Source organism: Rhinolophus hipposideros (assembly GCF_964194185.1).
Source record: "Rhinolophus hipposideros genome assembly, chromosome: 9".
Lineage (NCBI taxonomy): Eukaryota > Metazoa > Chordata > Mammalia > Chiroptera > Rhinolophidae > Rhinolophus > Rhinolophus hipposideros.
Window position 1 is genome coordinate 45,837,161 of NC_138055.1, and position 26,687 is coordinate 45,863,847.

Below are 26,687 nucleotides of genomic sequence, written 5' to 3' on the forward strand. Positions count from 1 at the left end.
GGTTTGTTTTGCAAGGAGAACTCAATTTTTGTTTTGTTTTTCTGTTATATTTAAAGACCATCCCTTAATGAGTCCTGCAAAGGCAACTACAGTGCTGAGAAACAATGAAACTGATTCAAGGAAAAAAGACAGGAGATTAAAGAATTGGGGGCCTGTTTCAATATCTTAGTATCTCACCAAACGTACCCATGCTAAGCTATAAGAAGGGGTCCTCTATTAATAAGTAGTTTGTCAAAATATCACTTTCCGAACTGCTGCCCCAACACTGCACCCTCTCCCCACTGTACAGCTATAGGAGCTTTTACCGTTATAAACACTTACTGAATACCAGCTACAAGTGTGCCAGGTACTGTGCGAGGCCATGGATGAGTTCCCGTCACACAGGAAACAACCGTAACTCAGAAGCAACCATACACCTACTCGGCACCTTTTATTTCAAACTATGCTTTGGCCCTTAGAATAATATCTATCACCAGCAATTTTTTTACAAGTTCATCGTTATAAGGATATTAGGAAAATAAAAACAGGTATACAGAACGTTCTCATCTTCCTTAAATTAACAATACAAAGCACAAAATGAGCTCTTTAAATTTTTTTTTTCTAATCCACACTGTGGTAACAGACTTTTTCTGTGCAAGGTTATCAAAGGTCAAATGTGTAAGCAATAACACTTCAGAAGGTTTCTTATAGCTCTGTATTTCCTCTCTTCCATCGCTGAGAACTGGCATGGAAACTTTCCTCTTTTATTATCTTTTTGTTGTTACCGAAGTTTTTAAAAAGGTTAATAAATTCCTCTCCTTCTCTCCAAAGGGACCCGTCAGAAATCCACATCACAAACGCACATGCAGCCCTCTGCATTTCATTCAGTCGGGCAAAAAAAGCATCCTTATCGGGCTTCTGCATCCATGAGTACACAACAGACTGAAAACTTTCATTGAGAAACTGGGTATGACCCTAAGTAAAAATGTAAAACTATCCAAAACTGAGGACAGTGGCATGTCAGTGTGGCAGGGATATTCCATAAAAATTTTCTTCAATTCTTTAAAAATCTGAAATGTCATTGAAAACCGAACACACAAGATCTTACTCCGGTTCTTACCTGCTCTGGCCTGAGGCCAGGGGGCACCCAGGCATACTCCTCCAGCGCACAGCCAGAATCATCATCGGACGTGGAGCTTCTCTGGCACCCGAAGGCGAGTTTGCTCATCTTGGGCTCCATCTCCAAAGGCATAATCAAGTTAAAAAGCCGGTTTTATCAGTCACAGGACATCAAACAATGGCTGCTGTGGACAGCATAAGGAAAAATAAAAATAAAAAACCTGAAGGTATTACTCTTACCCTCCAAGAGCTTTTATTGAATGCTTGTTTACACACAGCTGGGCCCAGAGAAAGTACCCAAATGACTAGTGTCACCAACCCCCAGGTCCCTGAAACTTAAACATCTAGGGCTACATTCAGAAACAGCCCCCTTACTAGTTCAGCATTTCAGAAAATGTCACCAAAACTAGTGCAGTTCTAGTTGCCTTTAAAAGATGCTTCTCAAGATGGAGTAGAATGGTTCATAGCATATTTAAGAGCAGGGAGAAACCTGTTTTCAAAATACTGTAAAATGTGAGCTCATATTTGTGTAAAAACATATTATGCAGAGAAAAACTATTGGAAGACCACATCAAGCTGTTAACCATGGATATCTCTGATTGGTAGGGTTAATGATTTTTTTTTTTTAAAGTGCTTCTCTACACAATTATTCATTGAAAGTATTCTCAAGAAAATTGCTTTGCTGACTTTCTAACGACTACAAATGAAATCCCTGTGAAATCCTGTGAGTTGAAGAAAGAAGTGTTGGGGCTTACATCTCCTCCTGCTTTGTCCACAACTATAATCAACGGCTCCAGAGACCCTACTCGGCTCCCCACGTCCTAATTGATTTTACCAACGGAGGCACCGCTGCCTGCACAGAGTGGGTCCCCTGGACCAAGCTGCTTAGGTTTCAGGTTTCTGGTAACATTTTGAGAGACACTAAACTTAGTTTACTCATTGAGTAGAAATAGCACAGTTAAGTCCTTATATAGCACATGAAATCCACAAGCATTTACTATCCATGGGCTAAAGTCAGCCAGATGTTCACTGATGAGTTCCTTCAACAAAAAGTAACTGAACCAAGCACTAGTTTAAAATAAAATCCAGTTTGCTGAACCACATTATTAGCAGGCATTCACTGAAACGTTATGCAGCACCTGCTATACATGACATGCTACCAGCCTGCTACTGGGCAAAGTTAAGATGGAAATCTGAATGAAAAGTCTCCTCAGGTGAAGAAGGGCTGATAAAGGTGTCAGATAACAGGCCCTGCCCTACAACCCAGGAACTTTCTTATCACCATTTATGTTCTTGGAAGTTTCTTTTGATTTTAAAGAAATCATCCCTCATCCCAAGGCCCTAAGAAGAAACAAAGGTACAAAACTTTCAGAATCTGATTGATGCAGCTTTTCATACCTGCCCCTTTCCCTCCACAGAAAGAAAATAATGATTAGTCAAACCCAATTTTAGAAAAAACAAGGCTCAGGGAAGGTAAGTGACTTGCCCACGTCACAGCCAAAAGCCCAGAATCTAAGTCATACTACGTGCCTGACACATCAGACCATCCAAAAGTTCTGCCTTAAAAAAATTCTCGTTTGCTTAAACAAGTAGGAAAAACCCAAATACTTCTCAGCCTGATACTAAGTAATTTTTCAGAGAGTATCTCAGTTCAACTCTTAATACTTACAGTGTTAGAAAATGTTACCTATTAAAACCTATGATTATTAAAACTTACAGTTTTTCTAGTCAAAGGACATAACACAATGAAAGTTGTAACAGTTCACAAATGGAAGGCCAAACATCCAATAGCTACAATCTTTACTAGCAGTAGGAGAGATACCACACAGTAGATATCATTCCAACCAATAAATTTAACTTCCATTCACCCTGTACAAGAAGTAAAGATGACCTCATTTCCTACACTACCACTGGGAGGTTATGACCTTTTAAACAATTCATCATTTCACACAGGTGCAATTCACTCACGTCTTGACTTAGGAAAGGCTTTCTACACACAGGCACATTCCTCTTACTCCTCAAAAAAAAAAAGGATGTGTTAATAAAAGTCAGAAAATTTCTTGGATCTACTCTTTCCCTTTTGTTTAAAACAAAAACAAACAAACAAACAAAACCCTCCCACATGTCAAAGGAAGAGAACACAATCAGGTTAAGAATTCAATTAGTAACTCAAAAACCTCCACCAGGAGAATGGGTGCCTTCAAAGCAATTTAACCTCAATCATGAAATATGCATATTTGTCCCTTGACAGATCTGGCTGAGGTGGCAGACTCTAAGGTACCTACTCTGCACAAACTTACAAATAACATAAATATTAAGTAGAACCTAAAACCTAAATGTCACTATCCTATCAATTGAGAAGAAAAAAAAAAACACCACACATTAAGACACACCATGGATTTTTCCAAGGTAGCACAAAGACGCAGGTTGCCAAAGATCTGAATTACTTCCACAGCTGTATTCCTTGATACGCCTTTTGTAGAAAATATACAGTAAATTACTATGCTAATCAAGGTAAATCAACTTTAGCACGAAATGCCATGATCCCCTCCTCCCAATCGACTGGATGTGCCGGCCATATCTCAAGTCTCCAACTCTCACACATTCCTTCCAACCTGTCTACAAACTACACTGAGGATTGTCATTCATCGACAATGTGAAGAGTACAACTGGAGCAAGATGAGTGACCAAGTTATTTTTGTCACAGGCACGACTTTCGGTTTCATTTGTTGGCACTCTGACAGCTAACATATGCCTTTGGGCCTCTCCTTAGTGTTATGGCATTTAATCACCATATGAAGCAACCCAATGAGGGCATATCTTGCTTAATAGAGAAGAAAGCCTGAGAGTGACTGGTCACAGGTCAACTGTCCAAGGTCAGCAAGTTAACAAGCAGAGGCCTTAGAACTGGGCCTGTGATCTTAACACCCAACAATCCCGCACTGCATCGTGGGCGTGGCACCTGATTGAGCCAATTCCCTTTTCTTTGGTGAACTAGCCATGCTACTGCACTGCAGGCGTGCAAAGGACGTAACAGTATGGGAGACAGTCCACTTCGCCCAGAGAAGGCATTTTTAGGAGAACGTACAGTCAAAAAGGATTACAAAAATTCAGTGGCCTTATGAATAGTTGGTTCAGAATTCATTCTTTGGAGAAAGCCTCTCTTTTTCCTTTATATTAGAGGATAATGACTTACAATGACAAAACATTACGTTTATTAGCAAGTTCTCAGAACTGACCAAAAAATAAACACTAAACATTGCATAACCTCTACTTAGCAGGTTGTGGTTAAGAGATGCTACATTACCACTAGCTACTGTTTTTCTTTACCTGAAAGCAAAAAAAAAGAAAAAGAAAAAGAAAAACAGTTGAATTTTGATTTTCTTTTTTCTTTTTTAATATTACTTGTACCCGTCAGCTGACCCAGAGAATATATTCTTAAGTACCATGTTTCCCGAAAATAAAACCTAGCCGGACAATCAGCTCTAATGCGTCTTCAGGAACAAAAATTAGTAAGACCAGGTCTTATATTATAGTAAAATAAGACCCGGTCTTATATTAATTTTTGCTCCAAAAGACGCATTAGAACTGATTGTCCGGCTAGGTCTTATTTTCGGAGAAACATGGTATATCACTGTCTCATGCTGCATCATATGAACGCAACTGACTGCTTGTTGAGCATGGTTCTTGCGCTTGTAAAAAGTTAAAATGCAAATGATAAGAAAATTATGATCTCACAAATGTCCCTTGCGTAGGCCTTTACATTACTATATGGCATTTGCTTTGACAGCACAAAAGAGGGGAGCCTAGCCATTACTTATGCTCTGGGTCATGATGAAAGGTCTTCCTAATGACATGTAAACATGGCTGTTTGGTCTGCCAAAATACCACCTTTCAGGCCAAACAGGAAACCATGGTGAATTCAGATCTAATAGAAAAATTCCATTAATTTAATTCCCAGGTGTTGTCTCTTAATGATGATTATGTGAAAGAGACACAAATCAGGTTCACAAATAAGTTGAATTACAATGGAACTAGAACTATTTAAAGTTGGGGTTACGCTATAGGGTGAAAGGTTTTTGCAAATTTGGGTTTTTTTTGTTTTGTTTTGTTTGCAGAACCACTTAGATGGAAAAGACTGGCCCTGTCCTTTGTTTTGTGTTTTATTTATTTTTGTAAATTTTTATTTTGATACAATTTCAAACTTGAGAAAAATCGCAAGAATAAGGAACTCCTATACAGCCTTTACACAGACTCAACAACAGTGCAGTTTGCTTCCTTTGCTTTATCATCCTCTTTCTCTTTTTCACAAACATACACACACATACTTTTGTGGGAACCAGTTGACAGTGTGTAGTTTTTGCATTCTTTTACCCAACCACAGTGAAATTAAACATATCTTTTAATAAAATGTTTATTTGAAAAAGAAACCCAAACAATGTGCAAGGCATCATGTTAGATGCTGGAGATAAATAGAATAAAATGCCAAAATAGTTTAAACCATCAGTATTCTAATGATGACCGGGAGGCAGGTTTATTATCCTGGTCTTGAAATGCAGTAAAAACCTAAATGAACAGAATCACACATGAATAAACATTACACATTAACCAATTCTGTGCTAGTTCTGCCTCTGTGAAAGAAATGGTCAATGTTAGTCTCATAATGCAGGAAAAAGTAAAACAGTTTTCAGGAATGGGTTTGTTCAGGTTTCAAACAGTCTGACCTGAAAGGAATGTGTAGAAGAAAGCAACACCTTTAAGATCGAACAATACCATCAAAGATGGCACTGAGGTCAACCACAGAGAACAGGTATTTGAATTACACTGAAGCAGGTTATGAGTTATTTGTGGATATTATTTTGAAGAGAAGACAAAAAGCCAACTACAAGAGTCAAGGAGAGAAATGAACGACAAACAGAAGAAAGGGGATGGATGCAGGGAGGGGAGAAAGAAACCCAGGGTTGGGTATGACGAGATGAGATGCTTTATTCTAAGACAAAGATTACCGTGGGAGAACCTCCACGCAAGCCACGCAACCCAAAGTGGAAGAGTCCTCCTTTGTCCTCTCTCCCTTCTTCCTTCAAAACAGTTAAGTAGCGACTGACTTCTCACCATTTAAAAAGACTCAAAGACACATAGCTCTCAGAGGTCTGACCTCTCCAACATCATATAATTGTCAAGAGAATATCCAACCCAAGGGATTGAGCAATACCTAGGAAATGGAATCAAGCTCTCAACATTCAGCAAAACCAGCGCTGAAGTCATCAGGCCTTTAACAAGCCACCAAACGTCTTGGGACCTGGTTCTTTACAAATGGCAACTATTTTCCTCCCAAAGATGATCTAAGGATATGAAAGAGTTTTAAAGAAGAAAAAAATTATACGAATATAAGGAATTAAAGTTATTATGGACATATACCGATTGGCATTGTTACTTCCCCTGTGACGACACAGATTTTCTTGAAACTGACCAGCGACATCCGGAATAAGAACATGTTAATAAAAAAGACTGTATGGTGACATGTGAATTTCACTGGTTTTTTGTTTGTTTGTTGAGTTGGGGGTGCTCTAGCTTCCTGTGGAGCAAACAATTTTGCCAAACCAATGGCCACCATTCCCAGCTCCTTTGGAGTCAGCTTCTAATCAGTCCCTACATAAAATTTCTGACACTAGTATACATGGCATTATGCACACACGCGCAGCATGTATCGCAGCATGTATAATGGTCTACAGAGCATGGCACCATCTTTCCAGTTGTCTTAGGTGGAGCAACAACTGTAAGCACCCAGTATATGCTTGGCTATGAGGTGGCACTTGTTCCCAAATTGGAGTATGACTTCATTCATTTAACACAGTGATGTAATGACACGTTCCTCATGAAATTTACTTTCATTTAATTTACTCATTCACTCCATTCATTCATCCTTATATTTAGAGACCAGTATTGAATGGTTCTGGGAAATATCAAAAAGAAGGCAACTGACATTCATTCCATTAAAAGTCAGAAGTTAAAAAAAATATATGTATTCATCGTGGTAAGAACATTTCCGAAATTCCATTATACCTTCCCTTGCTTTCTTTAATGGTGGTTTGTGTGTAAATTGTATGTGATTTAGCCTTTGGCTGATTATTTGTTCTTATTTTGAGTAAAAAAGGAACAGTAGAAAGAACACTGGCTTCAGGATTCAAGAAACAGTAGTTCTAATCCACCCATCCAGCTGGGTGTGATCTGGAACCCAGTTCCTCCCCTAGAATACGAGGGGCTCAAGGGCTATCTCACAATGCAGAGACGATGTCCAGAACTGCCCCAGATCCATGACTTTAAGATGGGTGACAAATGTTTATAGTTTTTTCGTTTTTCTTCCTGCTCTCAATAGTCTGTAAATTGGGCAAGTAGTCTTTGAAAGACTTTGTCTAAAAGCCTATAGAATTATGCTGTGGAAAAGGATTTAGGCTCCCCGCCCATAAGCACAGTAATCACTGGTTAAATAAGATAAACAGTATTTGAAGATGTTGGTCAAATTTAAAGCACAGCTTTATTGTTTTGCTATGTTATTTTGGTCACCTGGGGAGCATTTATTTTCTACTGAGCTGTATGCTGCATCCAGGATACCTAAGGATTATTATTTCAATTGACCCTGATATATACATAATCTAACCTTGACCATTTTTTCCCTAAAAAATGTCAGCACAGTATATGAATACCCAGAGGAAGTAAAGAGTTGACAATTTCACTGGAAGACAGATTCTTCCAAAGAAGTAACAATAGATGGCAATGGTAGCACTGAATAACATTTTCAAGAATTATAGTTGATATCAGGCAGAAGACACAGGTAATGGGAAAGGACAAAAGGTGTGTGAGCAGGAGGGTGCCACTCCTGGTCTTAAATTAACAGGATAGTGATGGTCAGGAAAGCAAAAGAGAGAGGGGCCTATTAACCCACTGTCACCAACAGAGCCTAAACATGGTGGCTCAGGGAAAGAAAAAAGAACCAATAGGAAAGGGAGAAACTGGGTCAAAGATAGTTTTGAGTTCTAGGTAATTGAAAGACGATGAACCAATAAGGAAATATTACATACACAAGTCAGAAGGGGAGTGAGGGTTTGAGGGGGTTGAGGAGAATGGATTCAATCAGATACATATTGAGGTGATAACTATACATCAGTTCTGGTATGGTTCCTATTACTCATCATTTTCTTGGACCAAGTCACTAAATCAAATTAAAATCATGCAAATAAAAAACAGAATAATTTTCAATGCCCACTGCTGAACATGAAGTCTAAGGTCATACCCCTAATTACAAATACTTTTCCCAGTGTAATCCCACTCTTGCTCCTACGTGAAGACTACTACCCTGGCATGGTAGGATGTCTAGGAAAAAGTATTTCTTGTGTGAACATGCCCAGGGGAGTTAGAAACCCTTTGATCACCAAAACCCAGAACAGATACTGATTTGTGAAGTCAGTTGGCCTAACATTCCCTAGGTGTCCCCTGCTGTGAAGTGTCATCCAGTGGCCCACAAACCGCTTAACAACTTCTTTGTTAAACTGCTTGTTAACAAGAAGATGCAGATCACACATACCCAATCAACACCTACTCTACTTCTTCCAGGCTAAATATGCAGGTGAATTAAATTTAACTACAGACTAATTTGGTATCACAGAAACCTGTAACACTTCCATTTTTTTCAACACATAAACTATACAACCCTTATGGACATACATATTTCCTTGTTTATGGTGTCTTTAACTGAAAACTTAAAAAAAAAAAAAAAGAAAGAAAACCTTAGACCTGTAAAAGCCTCAGGTATCAAAATGATTACAATCAAGATTTGAATTTCGTAGTAAAGAGACGCTAAACTGTTATCTCTCAAGTTTTCACACACTCAAAGAGCACTCAATGCCTATGGTCTGCTCCAGAAAAAAAGTCACTGCCAACAGAGCACAATTCAGTTTTACTTATATTGAAACGAACTGTAAAGTAACTGTAATGAAAAAAAAAGAAATATTTTATAAAAAAAAATAAACATAAAAACATAATGAAGGTATCTGAAGCTATTAGTTGCAAAACTTTCCTTTACTAAAAAGTACTTCATACCAGCAATTAGTGGCATTAAGCCACGTGCCCTTTGGCATTTTCTGTATTTTCCAGGTAAGCCTCCGTCCAACTTGTACATTTTTCCAACAGCTGAGTGGCCTGTCACGTACCATGCGATTGCCAAGAAGCCATCCATTTTTCCAAGAGGAAATGTGGACTCTGCAGGGTTTCAAAGCATTCTAATTTCATGCACAAATACATTCCACGACGGTAAGACAGACTGCTTAACAAAAGGAGGAAACCTGATGACAAAGCATGGTCCTCTGCCAGAGCGACGCTTTTTGGGGTCGGGTTATTTGGCTGAAACCCCGCATATAAAGACAACAGACAGAACGCGCGCTTGTGGTGTGAGGCGGCCCACGCGAGGCACTGTTCTAATGAACTCATTATTTTCCATAATGGGAGACGCAGATCTCTTCTCAAAACCGTGTTCCACTCAGTCGCCTATTGATTTTGTGCATTTCTCTGTTCAACGGCGGCCCGAGGAAACGGCAGGCAGACTTGACTCCAATGTACACACAGACTCAGGTTTCACCCTGTCACCTGTTGGCTCCTGAACAACACTCCTCTTTGTGAAACTCACAGCATTCATTTGAAACAAGTTTCCAGAGAAAACACTTCAAGAAAGTGTTTGAGAAGTCACAAGACTCGCGTTGTAAAAACAAATTCCACCCATCGCCTGGTTTATACTGACATAGATTAATGTGAAAAACCCAAGCTTTTGAAAAAAGGGGTTAGCACGGGAGCCGGAGGGAAGGGACGTTGCCCTTCTTCGGGGAAACTCAGCGGCGGCTGTCGAGGCCCCGCCGGGTGAGCCCACGCCCGCACCAGGAAGACACCTTGGAGCAGGCGTCAGCGCCCCCTGCGTCCCGCAATCCCTGCCGTCCGCGCGGCGGTGGCGGCTCGAGCCGCCAGGGGGCGCCCCGGGCCGCGCCGGTGCCCGAGGTCCCGCTGCGTCCCCGGCCTCCCGCACCAAGGCCGAGCTCAAGACCCAGAGGCTGGGGACGAACCCCTCCCTGGCGCCGACCCGAGGCCCGTGGGGAAGAGGCCCCCTGCCCCCGGGGACAGAGCCGCCTTCGTACCCCTCTTACCCACCTCTACAAGAAAGCCCCGCGCCGCCTCTCGCCGCAGCGTCACCTCCAAGGAAGGGACTCGCTCCGCGGCTGGACGGAGGTACCGAGTGGGCGACGGGGCCCCACGTCTATGCCCCAACTTCCGACGAAAAGCTACCTCCCCGCGGGCGCGCACCGACGCGCGCAGCCCCGCCGCCCTCGGCGTTCAGTCCCCGCCGCCCTCGGCGTTCAGTCCCCGCCGCCCTGTGCCATCAAGCCCCGGGACCCAGACGGCGGCTCCCACCTGCGGCCGCGGAGCCGCGCGCGGCCTGCAGCCCCTCCCGGCGCCCGCCACGGCCCGCGCATCCCCGAGCCCCTCGGCGCGCCCTCGCCTCCTACCCGCTCTACGACCAGCCGAGGCCAGCGGCCGACGCAGGGTGGCTCCTGAAGGAAAGCAGGGCTGGGTGCCCTCCAGGTCACCCTCGCCCATCCATTTCCGGAGGAGACCCCAGTAGGGCGGGGACGGGGGGGGCGGGAGCTGCGAGCGCAGGGCCCCCATTAAACGGCGGTGGGCCGAGCCCCCAGTCGCGGAGCAGCGCTGGCCTCGCCCGGTGGGCAAGGGGTCGCCACCGCCCCCGCCCCACCCTCACCCACTGTCCCCCGGTCTGTACTCGTCGAGCCCCCTCTCGTTGCAACGCGGCGACTCTCACCTCTGCAGCCCCCTATCCAATGGTGGGGGTCCCGGCAGAAGGTCCTCCTGCTCCCCGGAGACCCTCTCTCCCCGCCAGCGTCGCCCACTCTGGTCGCCTGTGGTTGAGTCACCTCCTCCAGGCCACCGCATCACCCATGCCCCAGCTCTGCGTCTCCCCAGGATCTTCCCCCGCGGAGAGAAAAACCCTCGTCTCCGCTCTGCGCCGGGAGCCCGCCCGAGGCCGGCGATCTTCAAAAGTAACCAGAGCCCGCATTAAAAAAAGTAACCATTTCGCTTCCTGCCGGTCCCACCCTCTGCGGAGCGCAGCGGGCTGGGCGCCCCGCTCTCGGTGCCAGCCCGGCTCTGCTCCCAGCTCCAGTCCGCAGGAGGCGCCTGCCCAGCCAGATCTCGCCGCCGCCCTCTTTCCAGGAACTGTCACTGCTGACCGTGCCCCTGGCAGGTCTCCACGAGGTCCCGCGAGCACGTTATTCCTCGAAAAGTTACCCACCCACTTGGCCAGCCTCGCGGCTCGAGCACCTACCTCCGTCCGCCGGCTCCATCGCCGCGAGCCCTAGTGAGTGGAGCAGCTGAGATGCAAATACCCCAGGACGCTTATGTAAACTTCCCCCTCCCGCAGGTGCACGCGCGGACCACAAAACGCTGGGAGAATATGCAAAACCACCTCTTCAAGAAATCATCTCCACTCTACCCATAACAATGATGTCAGCAAATGGAACGTTTAACCAAGTTTTCACTTGGAAGGGTTCATTAACATATGAATTCCCCCCTTAGGACTTCTCTTGCATTTCGGAGTGATTCCTAGTGCTTAGCCCTAGAGATTTATTTTTATCAGTCGATAACAGCGAAAGAAAAGGAGCCAGGTCACGGGATGCAGTTAATCAAGTACATGAATAAAGTTTTATAAGTAGGTTAAGTGAATATCATTCAGACACAAGAACGTGCCCTGTACTTAAGGATATTCTTGTTTCTGAGCTATTTCTAGGTACACTAAGAAAAAGTGAATCTTGGCGTTAGGTATCCACAGAAAGGCCCAAGTAAAGCAAGCCGAGAAAGAAATGATAGATTAGTAATAATCTGCAGCAGAGGTCTGAATCTTTTCTGCATTACAAATTTTAATTTCTACAACAGCCTCCTTATCACAAGGTGATAAAATGCCAAAGGAAAGGAGAGAAAAAGAGGAAATATTTAAGAGTTTTGCCATTTTATAAAATGCTAGCAAATAAAAGCAACTTAAAATGGTTAGCAATTCCTTTGGTATCCTACTTTAATTTTTTAGGTAAAAGAAATCCTTGTACCATAAGGATTCCTTGGGAGTGGTTTGCAACATATATGTTTCTACTGTGTACAAGTGAACAATAGCCCATTGTAACTGTGATTTAAAAATATACAAACAAGTTGCCATAAATAGAGCAGTCAAGTAAATAGCTCTGTGGCCAATTTCTGTTATCTCTGCTGCAAAGCAAGACAGCTGAGAAGTTGCTTTTTCTGTTACTTTTTTAAAGTGGCAGAGACAAAAATAAAGTTGTGGCTCTGTTGGTAGGCTAGTTTGGAAACACTGATTCAGACAACAAGATTTGTAATTCAAATCAACTCTGCTGGCCAATATAGATTCCAGTTTTGAGGACAGTTCTGAAATAGTTCTAAGATAGAGCTCCTCTAGCTTTCCGGTTGTGTGGAGATTTGTGGGAGGCTGGTGTGGAGAACTTTCAAGGTTACCACTTTCCTCTGAGGAGCTGCGGCATTAACCATGAATACCTAGGTTAGATTTCCTTTTTCCTATTACATTCTCTTTGGGCTTCCTCAGGGAAGTCATCAACTGACAGTATCTATAGGACAGATGTGCAATCCATTATAGATTTAAATCAAACCCTAAACTATCATATCATCATGCTAAAGGAAAGATCAGCCCATCACTGCTTTAAGCCAGGTGCATTCTTTTTGAAACAGCTTTTAAAGGAGAGCTACACGTTAGCCAAGGCCCCAGATCCCTCTGAACTACAAACCATAGCAACACTTATCAGTATTAAATGTCAGCCATTGTAAGTGTGCTTCCTCTAATACAGTTACTTATAAATACTGTTGGTAACATTTTCAACGGGTACTGTCTGCTTTGCCTCCTGTAAATGTTTTTAATGACGAAGCAGTTTTGAGACTAATATCCAGTCAGAATCCAATAGCCTTTAGTCTGGTCTGAAAAGCATTGTTATCGTCAAGGGTGAACTTACGCAGGATGGGAAGCAAGGACCCCGACCAACACCTTTTTGTTTCAGCCAGGTGGAATATTCATTGCTTACAGATCACACTTGAGGGGAGGCTGAGAAAGGAAGCCCAGAAATTCACAGAACTTGATTCCCTCACCCCCTCCTGCTCTCTGCTCTACAGTCACCTCCTCAGAGAGGCCTTCTCCAACCACCACCACCCCATCCCAGATTTCATCCCTCCCTCTGATTGGTGCTATTCGTCTTCATAGCACTTGGCTTGCTTGACCTCCTGTGTCTATTTGTTCATGTTTGCTGTCTTTCTCCTCTGCGAGAAGGTGGAGACTTTGGAGATATTCACATACTGCTGTATTCTCAGCACCTAGAATCATGCTAGGCACATAGCAGACAAGTTCAATAAACATGAGTTGAATGAATGCTTTCTGGAAATTCTTCTCAGGCCCTCACAGCTACACCATACCTGTACAAGCAAGGCTGTTTCTAATCTAAAACCAGACTGAGCTCAGTACATCCTACTGGAGGAGACTGATAGAAAAACAGAAAAAATGCCAAGGGCATTTGTTTGTCAAATGCCAGCCAGCTCTGTTGGGTCTGGGAGAAAGAGATAAAGTACAAAATATAAAGCAAACCTTGGTGCTATTCCTTGGTTATCCTGTGATTTGTATATAGTGACCTTGAGGTCTTTACTGCTCCATGCCTGTTTTTTTATTTGTAAAATAGATCTGCTTTCTAGTTTTAAGAGTCAGAGTTGCTCTTGCTCTCATACATTTGGAAGGATTTGTAACTAACTGCCAGCAATTTAAGAAAAGTTATTTAAATGATTGGATGTCATTAAGTTTCCTAATAGAAAAGAGAGATCAAAGGCTCTAATATTCATCAAATGACATCTCACTGCTTTCCACGGACAGCTGGCATATATGTTAAGTAGGGTGACAGTTTCAGTCTTCAGTGAGTGCATAATCTAGGGCAGCAGTTTGGTTTTACTGACCGTGAGTTGTTCTGACTGTGTAGAGGGAGATAACTAAGAATCGCATGTAACACCTATACAGAGGATGTAATTTCTAATTAAAATGGCTTTTAAAATGTAAAGCAAATCACAACATTATACAATTTTAGAGTTAACAACAACCTATGGGATCCTCTATCTTGTCCAGATAAAGAAATGAGATCCAGAGGAATACTCATAATTCTTCATACTTGCTACCAGATTTGTTACCACTGAAAGTTTAAATGTTTTTCTTTCTTGTTAAACATTTCTGTTGTACCTCAGATTAGGCCATACACCCTGTGAGTCACTGAACATTTGCAAATTCTAGTTACCATTAGCTGAGTCTGTAGTACCCTCAGGGAAGGGCCCCAAGGCAGATATCAGCTCTTCCAAGAGTGAACAGGCATTACGGTGTTTTATAATAGGTTGCAGTTTCTCTAGGTCTCCAATTACTTTCTTTCCCCTTTGATTATATTTAAAGCAATGTGATTAGAGAGTACTGGTTCTTTAACATTTTCTACACCCAATCCTTCTTTAGATTTACTACCCCACTCCTCCTCCCAGCCAAACATCTCCTCCCCCCACTCCAACTGCCTTTGTGACTGAGGTAAATCCTCCCTTCAAAGTACCCTGATGCATTGGGTTTGGAGTTAGGATACTTAAAGGTTTATTCTCCCCCAATTACTAGCTTTGTGACCTTGAGATAAATCACTTCTCTAAGGTATTAGGGTTTTTTGATTTTTTTCTTGTTTTTTTTTTTTTTTCCATTTCTAAAAATGAAATGGGCTAGGTCAATGGTCAGAACTTTAGAGGAGGAAACACAATCCAGTTTTCAACTAAAATAGTAATCTTAATATAGAAATAGATGAAAGTGAAACTTCTCTGTTGAAACTCTGGGTTGGTTTCTTCCCAGACCCCTCCCACAACTACCTTCTCCTCCCTTCTTCATATGCTCCCGGAGGCTCCAGCAGTTCTAATATTTTCTGAGTCTCTTAAGACAATAGTTGGTTATGACACTAACATCAGATAGGTATTTCCATCTATGCTGTGTTGAGTCTACTGCCCAAGTTGGGTGGGAGAATAAGGGATCAGGTCCTTTCATTTGACTCTTGTTCAGGGTTATAACTTCTAGTAAAAATCAGCAGCCATCTTTGCCCACCTCACTTCTCTCTTCTCCCAGCTATTCTGATATGTCCATTCTCCACCTCAAGAAATGTTTGTAACTTTTCTTTGGCAGATAATTAATTAAACAAGCATTGAAGCACCTTGCTTAACCTTGAGTTCTTCAACTTTCTTAATTCTTATAGAGATCTGTGGCTTAATACAAACATTCTTAAGACTTCACTACTTACTGAAAAACTGCCAAAATGTTAAGAAATGAAAAATTAATCTTCCAATAAATATTGAGAAATCTACACATGGAAAGATATCCAAAATATATTAAGGTGTTAAATATAGAGTGTGATCATATTGTTATAACTAGTAATACATAAGCTAGTATAGACATAGCAAAACTATTTAGAGGAATATACATAGTAAACTAATTAATATGGCTTCCAGGAGAAGGCAGATTATAGGAAACTATCACTTGAGAATTTGTATTTGTAAAATAAATGTATTTTTATAGTTTTACATTTATAACCTTTTAATAATGATCATATAAAACTTCTGTAAACAGTTTAAGAAACAATAAAGTGAATATACTACAATGTTAATATAAGGAAGTAAAGTTTGGAAGCAGAAAGTGACGTTCCTGATTTAAAGTATTCATTGATATGGAAAAATACATGAGTACATGATTCCTCTGCCTGCTGTCTTCCTCCCAGTCACACACTTCAAGAGTGAAATCTCTGCTGCATTTATTTACAATACTTTGGGAAGGGGGTGTCACCAGTCCCACATCTCCATGGAGCCAGACATACTGCTCCAATTGATGCCGACGTATCCATCCATTGATTCATTAATAGATTCTTTGGTTGAGTCAAAAGCTATTTGTTGAAGGGCAGCACTATGAGACCTAGACCCTCCCCCCTTAACTTAAGGACTTCCTATTCTAAATTTCACATTCCATTTACATCATGATTTATTTCAAAAAGAAAGCAGAGAAATATACAAGATGAGTGGGGAAAAAATGATTTTATTTTCTAAAATACACAGCAAATCATGACATACTGTGATTATACGACAGTTGAGGTGTGGCTAAAATTCTAATATAGGAATAACAGGAAGTACTGATCAATTAAATCTGGTTTTAAGGTGAGGATCAAGGAAATGTGAAGGTGGGGTAACATTTGAGCTGGACCTTTAAGGATTAGAGTTGGGATAGGGAACAGGGCTTAGTTCAGGTTGAGCCAAAGCAGGAGGGTCCAAAGAGTGAGAGCCTTTAGTAAACCACTGTAACGTGATGGGAGGACAGGAAGATAGGAGGGAGAAGGTGGAGACAGTACCCAAAGGAAGGCAAGACCAGGCTGTGAATGGTGGCACATGCCAGGACCTTTAAGCTATTCTAGGGACTGTGGGGAGCCACAGAAGATTAAGCAAAGGAGAGTGACATGATTGTATCTATGCCCTAATTAGAGGGAGGGTGGAGACAACAGTGCAGGCAACCAGATGGGAACAGACTGGAAGCTACCTGAGTAGTCAAGGGCAGAGACGACAAGACACTGTGTCTGAGGCAGAAGAAACCAGACTCGTGGAGGCCCAGTGTGTACCGTGGGGGTGGGAGGAGTGGCAGATGGGGTGCTGACATTCCGAAATGAGTCAGCATTCCATAGTTTACTTGAAAGAACCAACCGTTTACCCCTGATATGAGCTCTAACTTGAAACCACAAATATTTTTCAATACCCATGGGAGAGAAACTCAAGGTAACCTGAAGGATTTACATTTCTAAGCTCAAAGTTTATCTTCCTGTTGATATTTAAAATCAGTATTTAAAATACAGTTTTTGTATCCTCTAGTGTTAAAGAGCTCAGAGTCCGTCTTATGAAAGAAACAGGGACGTGATTTTCAGGTTGGAAGCTAATCTGTGTAGAACCACACACCTAATTTCTACTGCAGAGATCAAAATGGCATTGGAAAGTTAGTGTAACTGGAGGTCTACAATCTACCAGTTAGTGTTTTATAGAAAACAGTAAGTGATAAATAGTGCTTTGTCTTACATTTTAAAATTATACAGTGTTTGCTGCTTTATTTCATGAATTACACGCTTAAAGCTATTATGCTCACCTGCGTATTTTCTTAGGCTACTTAAACTCTCCACTAACCAGAGCTGGTTGATTCTCCACCAGGGAAAATCTGGGCCAACAAAGGCAAGCCTGCTTTTAACACTGTTGCTGTGTGCTACAACTAATCAAAGTGTTCTTCAAGAGGTGTCAGCAAAGAATTATTTCAAGCAGCCAGAAGCCTCTTGCCAAAAAGAAAAAGGTCAGCCAAGCTTTCCATAACATTTCTTTATCTTATCTAAGATCCCAAGGCCCTTTCTGCAACCGTGGGAATTTAAAGGAGGTGATTTTGTAGTGGAGACTGGTTTACAAGCTTTAATTAGATTGTGTCAGGGCCAGGATTTGGAATTCAAATTGTTCTGTGGGTCTTGAGTCACATAGTTCTAGATAAGTAACAACCTTTTGATACAAGTTACTTTTAATATTTCCTTTCTCCTTTATGCTGGGAGCTTTAGTCTCTCCAACACTGAGTTTGCATTGGATTATAGAGGGCCTAAGAGCACGGACCTTGTCTGTTCTGCTTAGTAATAGATCCCAAGTGTGGAGACACACAGGTCTGGTGCATTAGGCACTTTGTCTAGCACCTAGTGGATTCTCAGTAAATTGTTGAGTGAATGACTGTGTTTTAATATTTAAAGGCATCTCATCACATTTATCATTTAGGTAATTTGTTCTTTTTGGCTAATAATATCTGATACGAACTCAAACTAATTGGCTAACTTGAACTTCCTTTAGAAAGCTCAAATTTCTAAACCATGTTCTCCACTTACCTCCAAACCAATATCCTCCTTCCTTCTCTATTCTTCTGGCAAGCCCACCCCAAAGAGCTCAGTAGCTATGCTCAGTGAAGCCAGTGCTGTTGGGTTGCTGGACGAACACAGAGCACAACAAACATGATAAACAACAAACGTGATACTCCCTCTTGGGTGGTCAGCTCATAATTTCAAATGTGTTAATCTTGTCTCTAGACCAGATGCTTCTTGATAGCAGTTTCTGTTCCCTTCTGTTATTTCATAGCACTGAGCTTAATAAAGACAACTTGATGGAATAGACTTTAGTTAAATACAGTTCATTTTGGTAAGGGGCAGAAGCCAGGATACAGGAGTGGCCTCTTCTCCAGTTAGTTACACAAGCACCACACCCTGACGTGGCATGGGCGATAGTTCCATATGGAAAACTATCTGATCCGACACCCTTTTACACTGTTTCCAACCCAAACCTTTAAGGCACAACCAAGTTCTTAACAGTCTGTTGTGGGCCACACTGAAGAATAATTTTTAGGGCACAACATAAATGTGATAGGAAATAGAACATCAGCCTTAGAGTGTGTGGGATAGTGCAACTGGAAGTTAGGTTAGTCAGAGACAAAGCACAATTCCTAGGCGAAAGGTGGTGTGGGGACAGAGCCCCAGAGAGCAGTTTCCAGGCTGTCGGCCTCACGTAGAAAGGTGCTGACCCGGGTAGTAGATGGCCATCAGCTGTGACTAGTTGGCCATCAGCTGTTACCAGTTAGCCATTAGCCACTGATATAACTGCCCTGGATAAGCTAGCAAGTGCGGATTGCAGTTAGTAAGTGAGGATGGTTGGCAGAGAAGCGGACGGCAGGTTGCGGATCGTGTGGCTCTTGCTTCCTGTGTCTCCAACCCAGCCGCCAGGGAGAATATAGTGGTATGACTCCCCTACTGATGGCTCCGTGGGTGTTCCGTCTTGGCCTCACTATATCCTGCGTTCTTATGTGGGGAGCGGGAACTGAGACTCCGCATGACACCCTGCATGACAAATGGCGCAGTGAGCAGGGCATGATGCCGGCCAGAATTTTTGAAGGGGTAATGGAGCAGTTTATGTATATGAAAGCTCAGTTTCGTGAGCAGGGTATGGCGCTGGCCAGAACTTTCTGAAGGACGGTGGAGCAGTTTATATGTATGAAAGCTCTGTTTTGGGAGACCCATGAGGAGCAGTGCCGGGAGCAGGAAACGCGACCTGCCTGGGAGAAATGTGACCCCTCGGTGAATTGGTGGTCCTCTGAAGCCTCCGGATGGCATGCTACTCTATTGGCCAAAGCATGTGTCATCTTCCTCTTGGTCTGCTGCTACCGTGGGCTCCTAGAGTTGTGGACATTCTACACCGACGCCTCCACCCAATCGGACACCTGACATGGAGAGGAGGATTCTGGCCAGGTAAGAATGGTGTCTGACTCCGAGCAGGAGCACATGTGGCCCCCACACAGTGTGTGGTGCCGGGTAGCCATTGTTCTCAGGAGTTGGAGCCCCGAGGAGGGGTGGGAGGACATGGATGGCTCTCTAGCCAGCGTGGAGAGGGCCCTCCCGAGTGGTTGCCGGAGGAGGCATGGGTACAGCTGGCTGTGTGGGCTGGATGTTCCTCACCGCGTTGCGTCATCACATGGAGGACGCGCTTAGTGAAATAGCTCAGGTGCAGGAAGACCCCTTGTTGGGGTACAGGTGGATGTTGGCTTTCTGTGTCTCGACCGGTTGCCGTTGAGAATATGTAAGCACCTTGGCTGTGCCCAGGACTGGCGGTGCCCTGAGAACCCTGGCTTTGCCCAGAAAGTATGTGGACATTGAGAGACACCCCTGGGACATTACTTGAACTGGACTGAAGCTTTTTCTCATGAGCTGGGTTCCTGACACAGGGCCCCTCGCAGAAGACGCTTGTTTTGTAGATTGTGAGGCGAGACCCTGGAGGGGTGGGGTGTGGGGACAGAGTCCCAGAGAGCAGTTTCCAGGCTCTCGGCCTCACCTCTCGGAAAGGTGCTGGCTTGGGTAGTAGATGGCCATCAGCTGTGACTAGTTGGCCATCAGCTGTTACCGGTTAGCCATTAGCCACTGATATAACTGCTGTGGCTACGCTACTAAGTGCGCGATTGCAGTTAGCAAGTGAGGATGGTTGGCAGAGGGGCGGAAGGCAGGTTGCAGATCGTGTGGCTCCTGCTTCCTGTGTCTCCAACCCAGCCTCCAGTGAGACTATAGTGGTATGACTCCCCTACCTATGGCTCCGTGGGTGTTCCTTTCTGGCCTCACTATGTCCTGTGTTCTTATGTGGGGAGCGGGAGCTGAGAACCCGCATGACACCCCGCATGACAGGTGGAAGTGGCTGGTACAGAAAGACAAAAACAAGGATTTTCAAAGGAAAACTTGGGTGTGCTTTCTCTGAAGATGCTCGTGGTGAAGAAGCTCTTTGTTGGGGATAAAAGTGGGGTCTGAGTGGGTCTGGAGGCTGCGAACATCCTGAGAGTCCCTTAGGGAAAGGAAGTAATGCCGAAGTGCATTACATTGAGTGCCAGGTATACGGCCTTCCTTTGAAAGAAAAGTCAGTGATGTCAAGACAGTCGGGGAATAGGTACAGAATGAGGAGTCAAGTGCGTATTAGACTCGTGTGTCATTTTGGACATGTAGTGTGAAGTTACTACATTTGCTTTGGTAATATACTAAGAATTCAACAATGCCAAATGAACCTCCCGTATTCTTATAGCAGACATAATTCACAGAGTACTTGTGTGCTAGGCATCGTGCTGAATCCCATACCTATTTTTTTTTTTAAAAAAACATCCTTATAACAAGCTAAGGTAGATCTTATATTCATTTTACAAGTGAGAAAGTAAGGTAAGTTGCTTCACCATCTAATCATCAGCTAATTAGTGCAAGAACCTGGATTCAAAACCTGGTCTGACATCAAAGCCAATAGTCTTAAACCAGTTATTTGCTTTTAAAGCAGAGCTTCATATAAATACCCAAATAAAATGCTTTGCTTTCCCACTTGTCTTCTGCCACATCATCAGAAAGTAGGAAGAATAGTTCTAGAAGTTTTAAATACTGTATTATTTTAGGTAGAAATGAAGCAATAACTGTCAGTCTCACTTAGGAGCTCCATGACAATATATTGGCTTTGCTGGCCTCGAGGATCAAAGAGTTGGGCTACTCAAAGGAGTTGCATGCACCCCATCCCCATCTTGGGGGACCCTCAGACAAAGGGGACCTTGAGCTTTAAAGTGGTTCATTGAATCATTTTGATTTATATAGATACAAAACCATTTCACTGTCTAAATACAATAAAACTGGCCTGTCTTTGAGAATCATTCATATAATAGTTGCTCTGTTGCCTACTAAGTCATTACCAGTACCAGGGTGTACTAAGCTCTTATTCACATATGGGTATCACTCCCAGATGGGTTCAGCAGCCCAACCAATACCTCCTCAACTTAAAGGCAGATTATGCTAAACAAAGGACAGATGATGAGAACGGTTAAGTTTATAGTTTGTGTGCAACCCATTCTGCTGAAACACATCTCACATGACATCCTGAAGGCAAAAGGCACTGAAGTAATACAGCCATTAATAAACTTGTCAGACAAAATTACAGCTCAACTCCCAGAACCATAATACATTATTTTTTAAATGTATTACTATTATTATTATTATTTACAAAGGTCCTTCAGTTCAGTTGCAGCAAATGAAAAACAAAAACAAAAAACAGAAGACAATGGAATTAGTAATCTGTCTGGCAGCATTTCTGGGCAATTCTAATGCCCATTATGTCCCTCAACAAAAAATTTCTTGTAGACAAGCTCCAGTGATAGGGAGCTCACATTACATCACATTGGCTTGTAAAGATAATCTGCTTCCTACTGAAGAGCAAACATTTTTACTTAACACAAACTTTAGTTCCAATTTAAGACTGCTGACTGCATTATTGCTTATGTAATAGACCAACCCACATTTCCATTATCAATCATTTCTGAAGTTTTTAGCTTTCAATAGAATGTAACAAAATTCCAGGAATCTCTGCAGTACTTTCTCTACCTTTTGGGAAAGTATGTTGGGGAGAGGCGATTGCAATTTAGTGAAGACTGAAAGTATCTGTAGAAAATAGTTTTATGACGTATCATGTTTTTAGAATATACAGGGTCAAAAGTTATTTTTTTTTTGGTAATTAATTAGAAAGAATCCAATGATATGGTTAGACAACCTCTTCAAATGGAGCTGTCACTCAAAAGAGGACAAATTCTTACACAAGGAACACGTATGATCATCTTCTTGCCTTTCCAAGAATCTCTAAAATGACTTTCTCGAACATGAAACTGTCTAATCCCTAAGAATACCTTTCATGAAGTGGATTTTTTTTGTTTCCCACAATCAGGCAAAGTAAAATCTGCAGAAAAATACTGGTCACTCTGTTTCTCACAGCTAATTAAAAGAGTTCTTAGGGAGAACAAACATGATGCTCACATACATAAATATTTGGCATCCTTGAAAGCCTGTGGTAGGGACATCTAGGCTATCATGCTGATGCCATGTAATAACAAATTTAATTTATAGGAGTTATAAGGGGAAAATAATTCAAGAGGAACAGTCGTGTGCTAGCTAGACATTTTCTGTGCCTTGTAAGGAAAATATTCAATGTCACCATCACTGGTGACACTACTGGGAGAAATTGGGAAGAAGGGGGCTGGGGCCTCTGCCATGTTGCTCCCGGGAGCCTCCCAACAGGTATGGCAGCTGTGACCTGCACTGAGTAGATTCCTGGCGGCAGTTTTTGTTTAGAGCAGGAACCGACCATTAATTTACAGTTAATGGCCTGGGGATAAATGGACACTCAGTTTTGTTTTGTTTTTCAGATGGTTTTATGTTTTAGATGCTCTTAAAGGGCGAAATATAGGGACTACTTAACAAGGATACTTAATAGGCATGATTTTAAAAAATAATAATTTGCTTCTCTGCTCCTTGCTAGTTCCAGCTCTCAGGGACCCACATTTTACACTGGAATGTATTTTTAGGGCTGATGGGGGAAAGGGGCCAAGTTTCAGATGTCTCTTTTCTCTATTTCTTTCCTTCGCCGTAAGGCTTTCTTTATGGAGCTTTCAGTCTTAGGTTTCCATAACCTCCTAATGCAAAACAGGCTAAGAAGAGCAATGAATGTAACAAACCACATGTTGCTTTGCTTTTCTTTTTTTTGAGGAGGAAAAAATCCATCTTACAAGAAGAGTATGCAAATTTAGCAGTTAACTGAAATTAAAGATGTTTTAAAGGTTTCTGAACCTCAGTCATGGCCATCTTGTAATATTTTAAAATATGAACTCAAACATATGATTATGATAATCTCTGATTTTACTGAAAAGCAAACAGAAGATGTTAAGACCATGGATAATAGTTTAGAAAGTTAATTTTGACTGATGAGGCAACCTGAACATTTTCACCGAGGCCAAAGATAAGAGACACAATAAAAAATTAACTTTAAGGATTTCATTGTGAAATTGACACTAGTGCATTCTGAATCCCGGATTAACAATCTATATCTGGGCTTTCACAGACTTGCATAAATTATTCAAAAATTTTATGGCTCAATTCAGCTGTCAAGAGAAGAACCTTTTGACAACACTTCACACCTGTTACTTATCTAGTAAAGTCCTGGGCTTAGTTACTCCCACCTGGGATGAGCATGTCCAGACTTCCCTCACACTCATTTTACACAAGGGGATGGATTCTTTGGAGTGCTGGGTAGTAAAGAAATTAAGACACACTAAAATCCCTGGAATTTTCCCAAAATAGACTATCACAATACAGATCTTAACTAAAGTAACCACCGAGAAAGGAGCACAATCCTTATAAAACCATCACGAGATGTTCTATTCCGAGTTCTTTCATATAACACATACAAACAAAACAATTAAGAGCCACTGATTTCAATATCTGTTCTAAGGAAAGCACTATACAACCAAAAATTTAAAAAGTAACAGAAATTACACAAGCTAATTTTTCTTCTGGGTCTTACAGCCATAGGATATGTGAATGCAAGCTATTAGTGCCTCTATTTTATTTCTTTATTCCTCACTGGAAATCAACATACATCAGAATATTCCCAGCTGCTGGTAATTCTCAGCTGTGGGGCTCTTTGATTTACCCCTACACCGTCTTCATCCCCTAACTCAACTCACTTAATAAAGAGATGAAGGAAGGCTAGGTCAAGTGTGAGATTCCTACAACCTCCACAAACAACCTCCCTGTGGTCCTCCCATCATCAATCTGCATATCATTCAAGGGGGTTCTGGTTATTTAATTATGTGACAAAGGGGATTCCTGGCGAAAACAGGTTTGAAACAAACATCTAGTTTAAATTCTGAGTCGATGGGGAAAAAAACCCAGGAACAAAAACCCACTTACAAAAATCATATGTGGATTGTAGAAGTTCTAGGTAACAACCATCCTGAAGTATTGATTCTGCTGATGGTTTTTAAAAAAGGGAAATAAGATGCAAAGAAAAGTGGGGTCCTAGGAAAAGCCTACATCATAAAATATGAGGGTACTTATAAAGCAGGGGATGGTAAAAGTTGAAAGCAGATTTCTGCAAACAGAGCCAGAGTAAGCTCAGAGGCGCCTCTCCTGGACAGGCATCCTGGGAGTGGTGCCAGGAAAGGAAACTTCTTGTTCAGGGAAATTTGGTGGGCAGAGTACAGGAAAATTGCTTAGTTCGAATTCAAGTGTCTTTAAGGAGAATATTCTGGCAGGGAACAAAGGGGTACCTGCCTCCAAAAAAAGCACATTGAGTGGACAGAAAATCTGGCTGGAACCAGGGTCACTCTGAAACTGATTCCACAGATGGGTTACTTCTCTCTTTTGGTGGCATCCAAGTCTGGTTGGAACATTAGGGAACTATTTTGATGCAAACTTGGCTGTGTTGAAAATACTGCATGAGGTTTGTATTAGTTAGGACTCTATGGTTGCAAGTAACAGAAACCAAACTCATTTAAGGAGAAAAAGGGTGGAGAGTGATAATTTACTGGAAGGATATAGAGGTGTCTCAGACAACAGGCAACACAGAGCAGGAATGTAGCTGAGCTTCAGAAAATGACTTCAATTCAGAGACGGAAACCCTCAGAAGTCTAAGCAGTATTCTTCCTCTGTCTTCTGTCTCTGCTTCTTTCTGGTTAACACTTTACGCTTCTCTTCTCACAGACAGAACACTGTGGTTCCTCAGTTTATGAGGCTAAAAAATAGCCACCTCCCAGTTTTGGGGTTAGAAACCAACATGACTGCCAAGGGCCCACTCCTTGACCATGTTTCCATGGGGATAGATGGATTTGGATTTGGGTGTGTATGTTTTGTGGGCTGTGGCCAGGAATTCCCAGCGAAGGTGGAATTGTTTTGTCCTGCACAGATACTCCAAAAATGTCTATTAAATGGATTTTAAAAAGTCTATTTGTAGAATGAGGCAAGAGTACTTGCTGTAAGGTATTATAAATGGGAATTAGGTTGCCCATATTAATGGTGATCAAACAGCAATTAATACTGAGCTGACTGGCAACCACCTGGAAAGCCTAAGAGTAGACAGATGCCTGGATCATAACCCTGTAGATTTTGATTCAGTGAGTCTGAGTTAGGACCCAGAAATTGGATTTCACACTGTCTCCCTAGGTAGTTGAAATTTGTAACTAGGTTAAGGAACCACTGGCCTACAGACACCATTTACTTTGCTCTTCTAGGACACTTACTGTCTCTTCTAAGACATTGTTAAATGTGTGGAATGAGAAAGGAGCTATTTTAAGTTTTCACTGAGTAGTGAGTCAATGAAAAATTCTACTGCATACTCCAACGTCTTCAGAATTGCTCATGAAGAGTCATGCTGACGCGTGAATCTCAGATCTTTCATTGGAAGTTCTGAAAGAATAAATGTCATTTTAGGGATTTAACCCACCTTAGTTAAGATGTCTTTCTCAGGTGAAAGTTAACTTCTCTTTGATTAGGTTGGGTGAAACTATGATTTTGGTGTGGCTTATGGTGCTGGTTGAAATCCACAGAACCTTTGAAGACTATGATTTCTCATGAATATTGGTAGGATGGATTAAAAAAAACACGAAATGAGAAATTTAGAAATTAAAGCCAATTCACATATAATATTTAAACCCATTATTTGGGGGGTATGCAATGTTTGGTTTTAATTATGCATAGTTTCTGCAATTTCAACACATTTCCTATGCATATGCTCCATTTTCATGAAGGCTTTGAGGCAAGGGCTGCTCCCACTCATGTAAATTAACTGCTGTCCTGCTGTGTAGGGTTGTTGAAACTTGAAGGCTGCTGGGCAGCTGCTGTCTCCCTGAGTTTTGAGGACACATAGCAGGCAGATCACATGTCATTTGGGGGGGAACAGAGGGTAATTTACTGAAAATACATAAGCAGATCAAGTGGTGTAGACAAAAAAAAAAAATAATAAAATAAATCACATGACCCTACCAGACATAGGCTGGGAAGCTGTTTGAACCCCTGAGAACTAAACATTCTCTAATT

The 26,687-nt window shown here is 42.1% G+C and overlaps 1 protein-coding gene across 4 annotated transcripts in view; it reads right to left on the reverse strand.

Moving 5' to 3' along the window:
• PRICKLE1 (prickle planar cell polarity protein 1) overlaps positions 1-26,687 on the reverse strand; it is a 102,458-nt gene that overhangs the window by 9,561 nt on the left and 66,210 nt on the right. Inside the window, exons 1-2 of one of the 4 annotated variants that reach the window (XM_081060699.1) lie at positions 11,480-11,518; positions 1,100-1,283 (exon numbers count right to left, since the gene is read on the reverse strand). In XM_081060699.1, coding sequence (XP_080916825.1) covers positions 1,100-1,231 — 132 coding nt within the window. In that variant the 5' untranslated portion in view covers positions 1,232-1,283; positions 11,480-11,518. Of the gene's footprint in view, positions 1-1,099; positions 1,284-10,957; positions 11,366-11,479; positions 11,519-26,687 lie in introns of those variants that run through there. The other 3 variants (XM_081060701.1, XM_081060700.1, XM_081060702.1) reach the window with 3 other exon arrangements.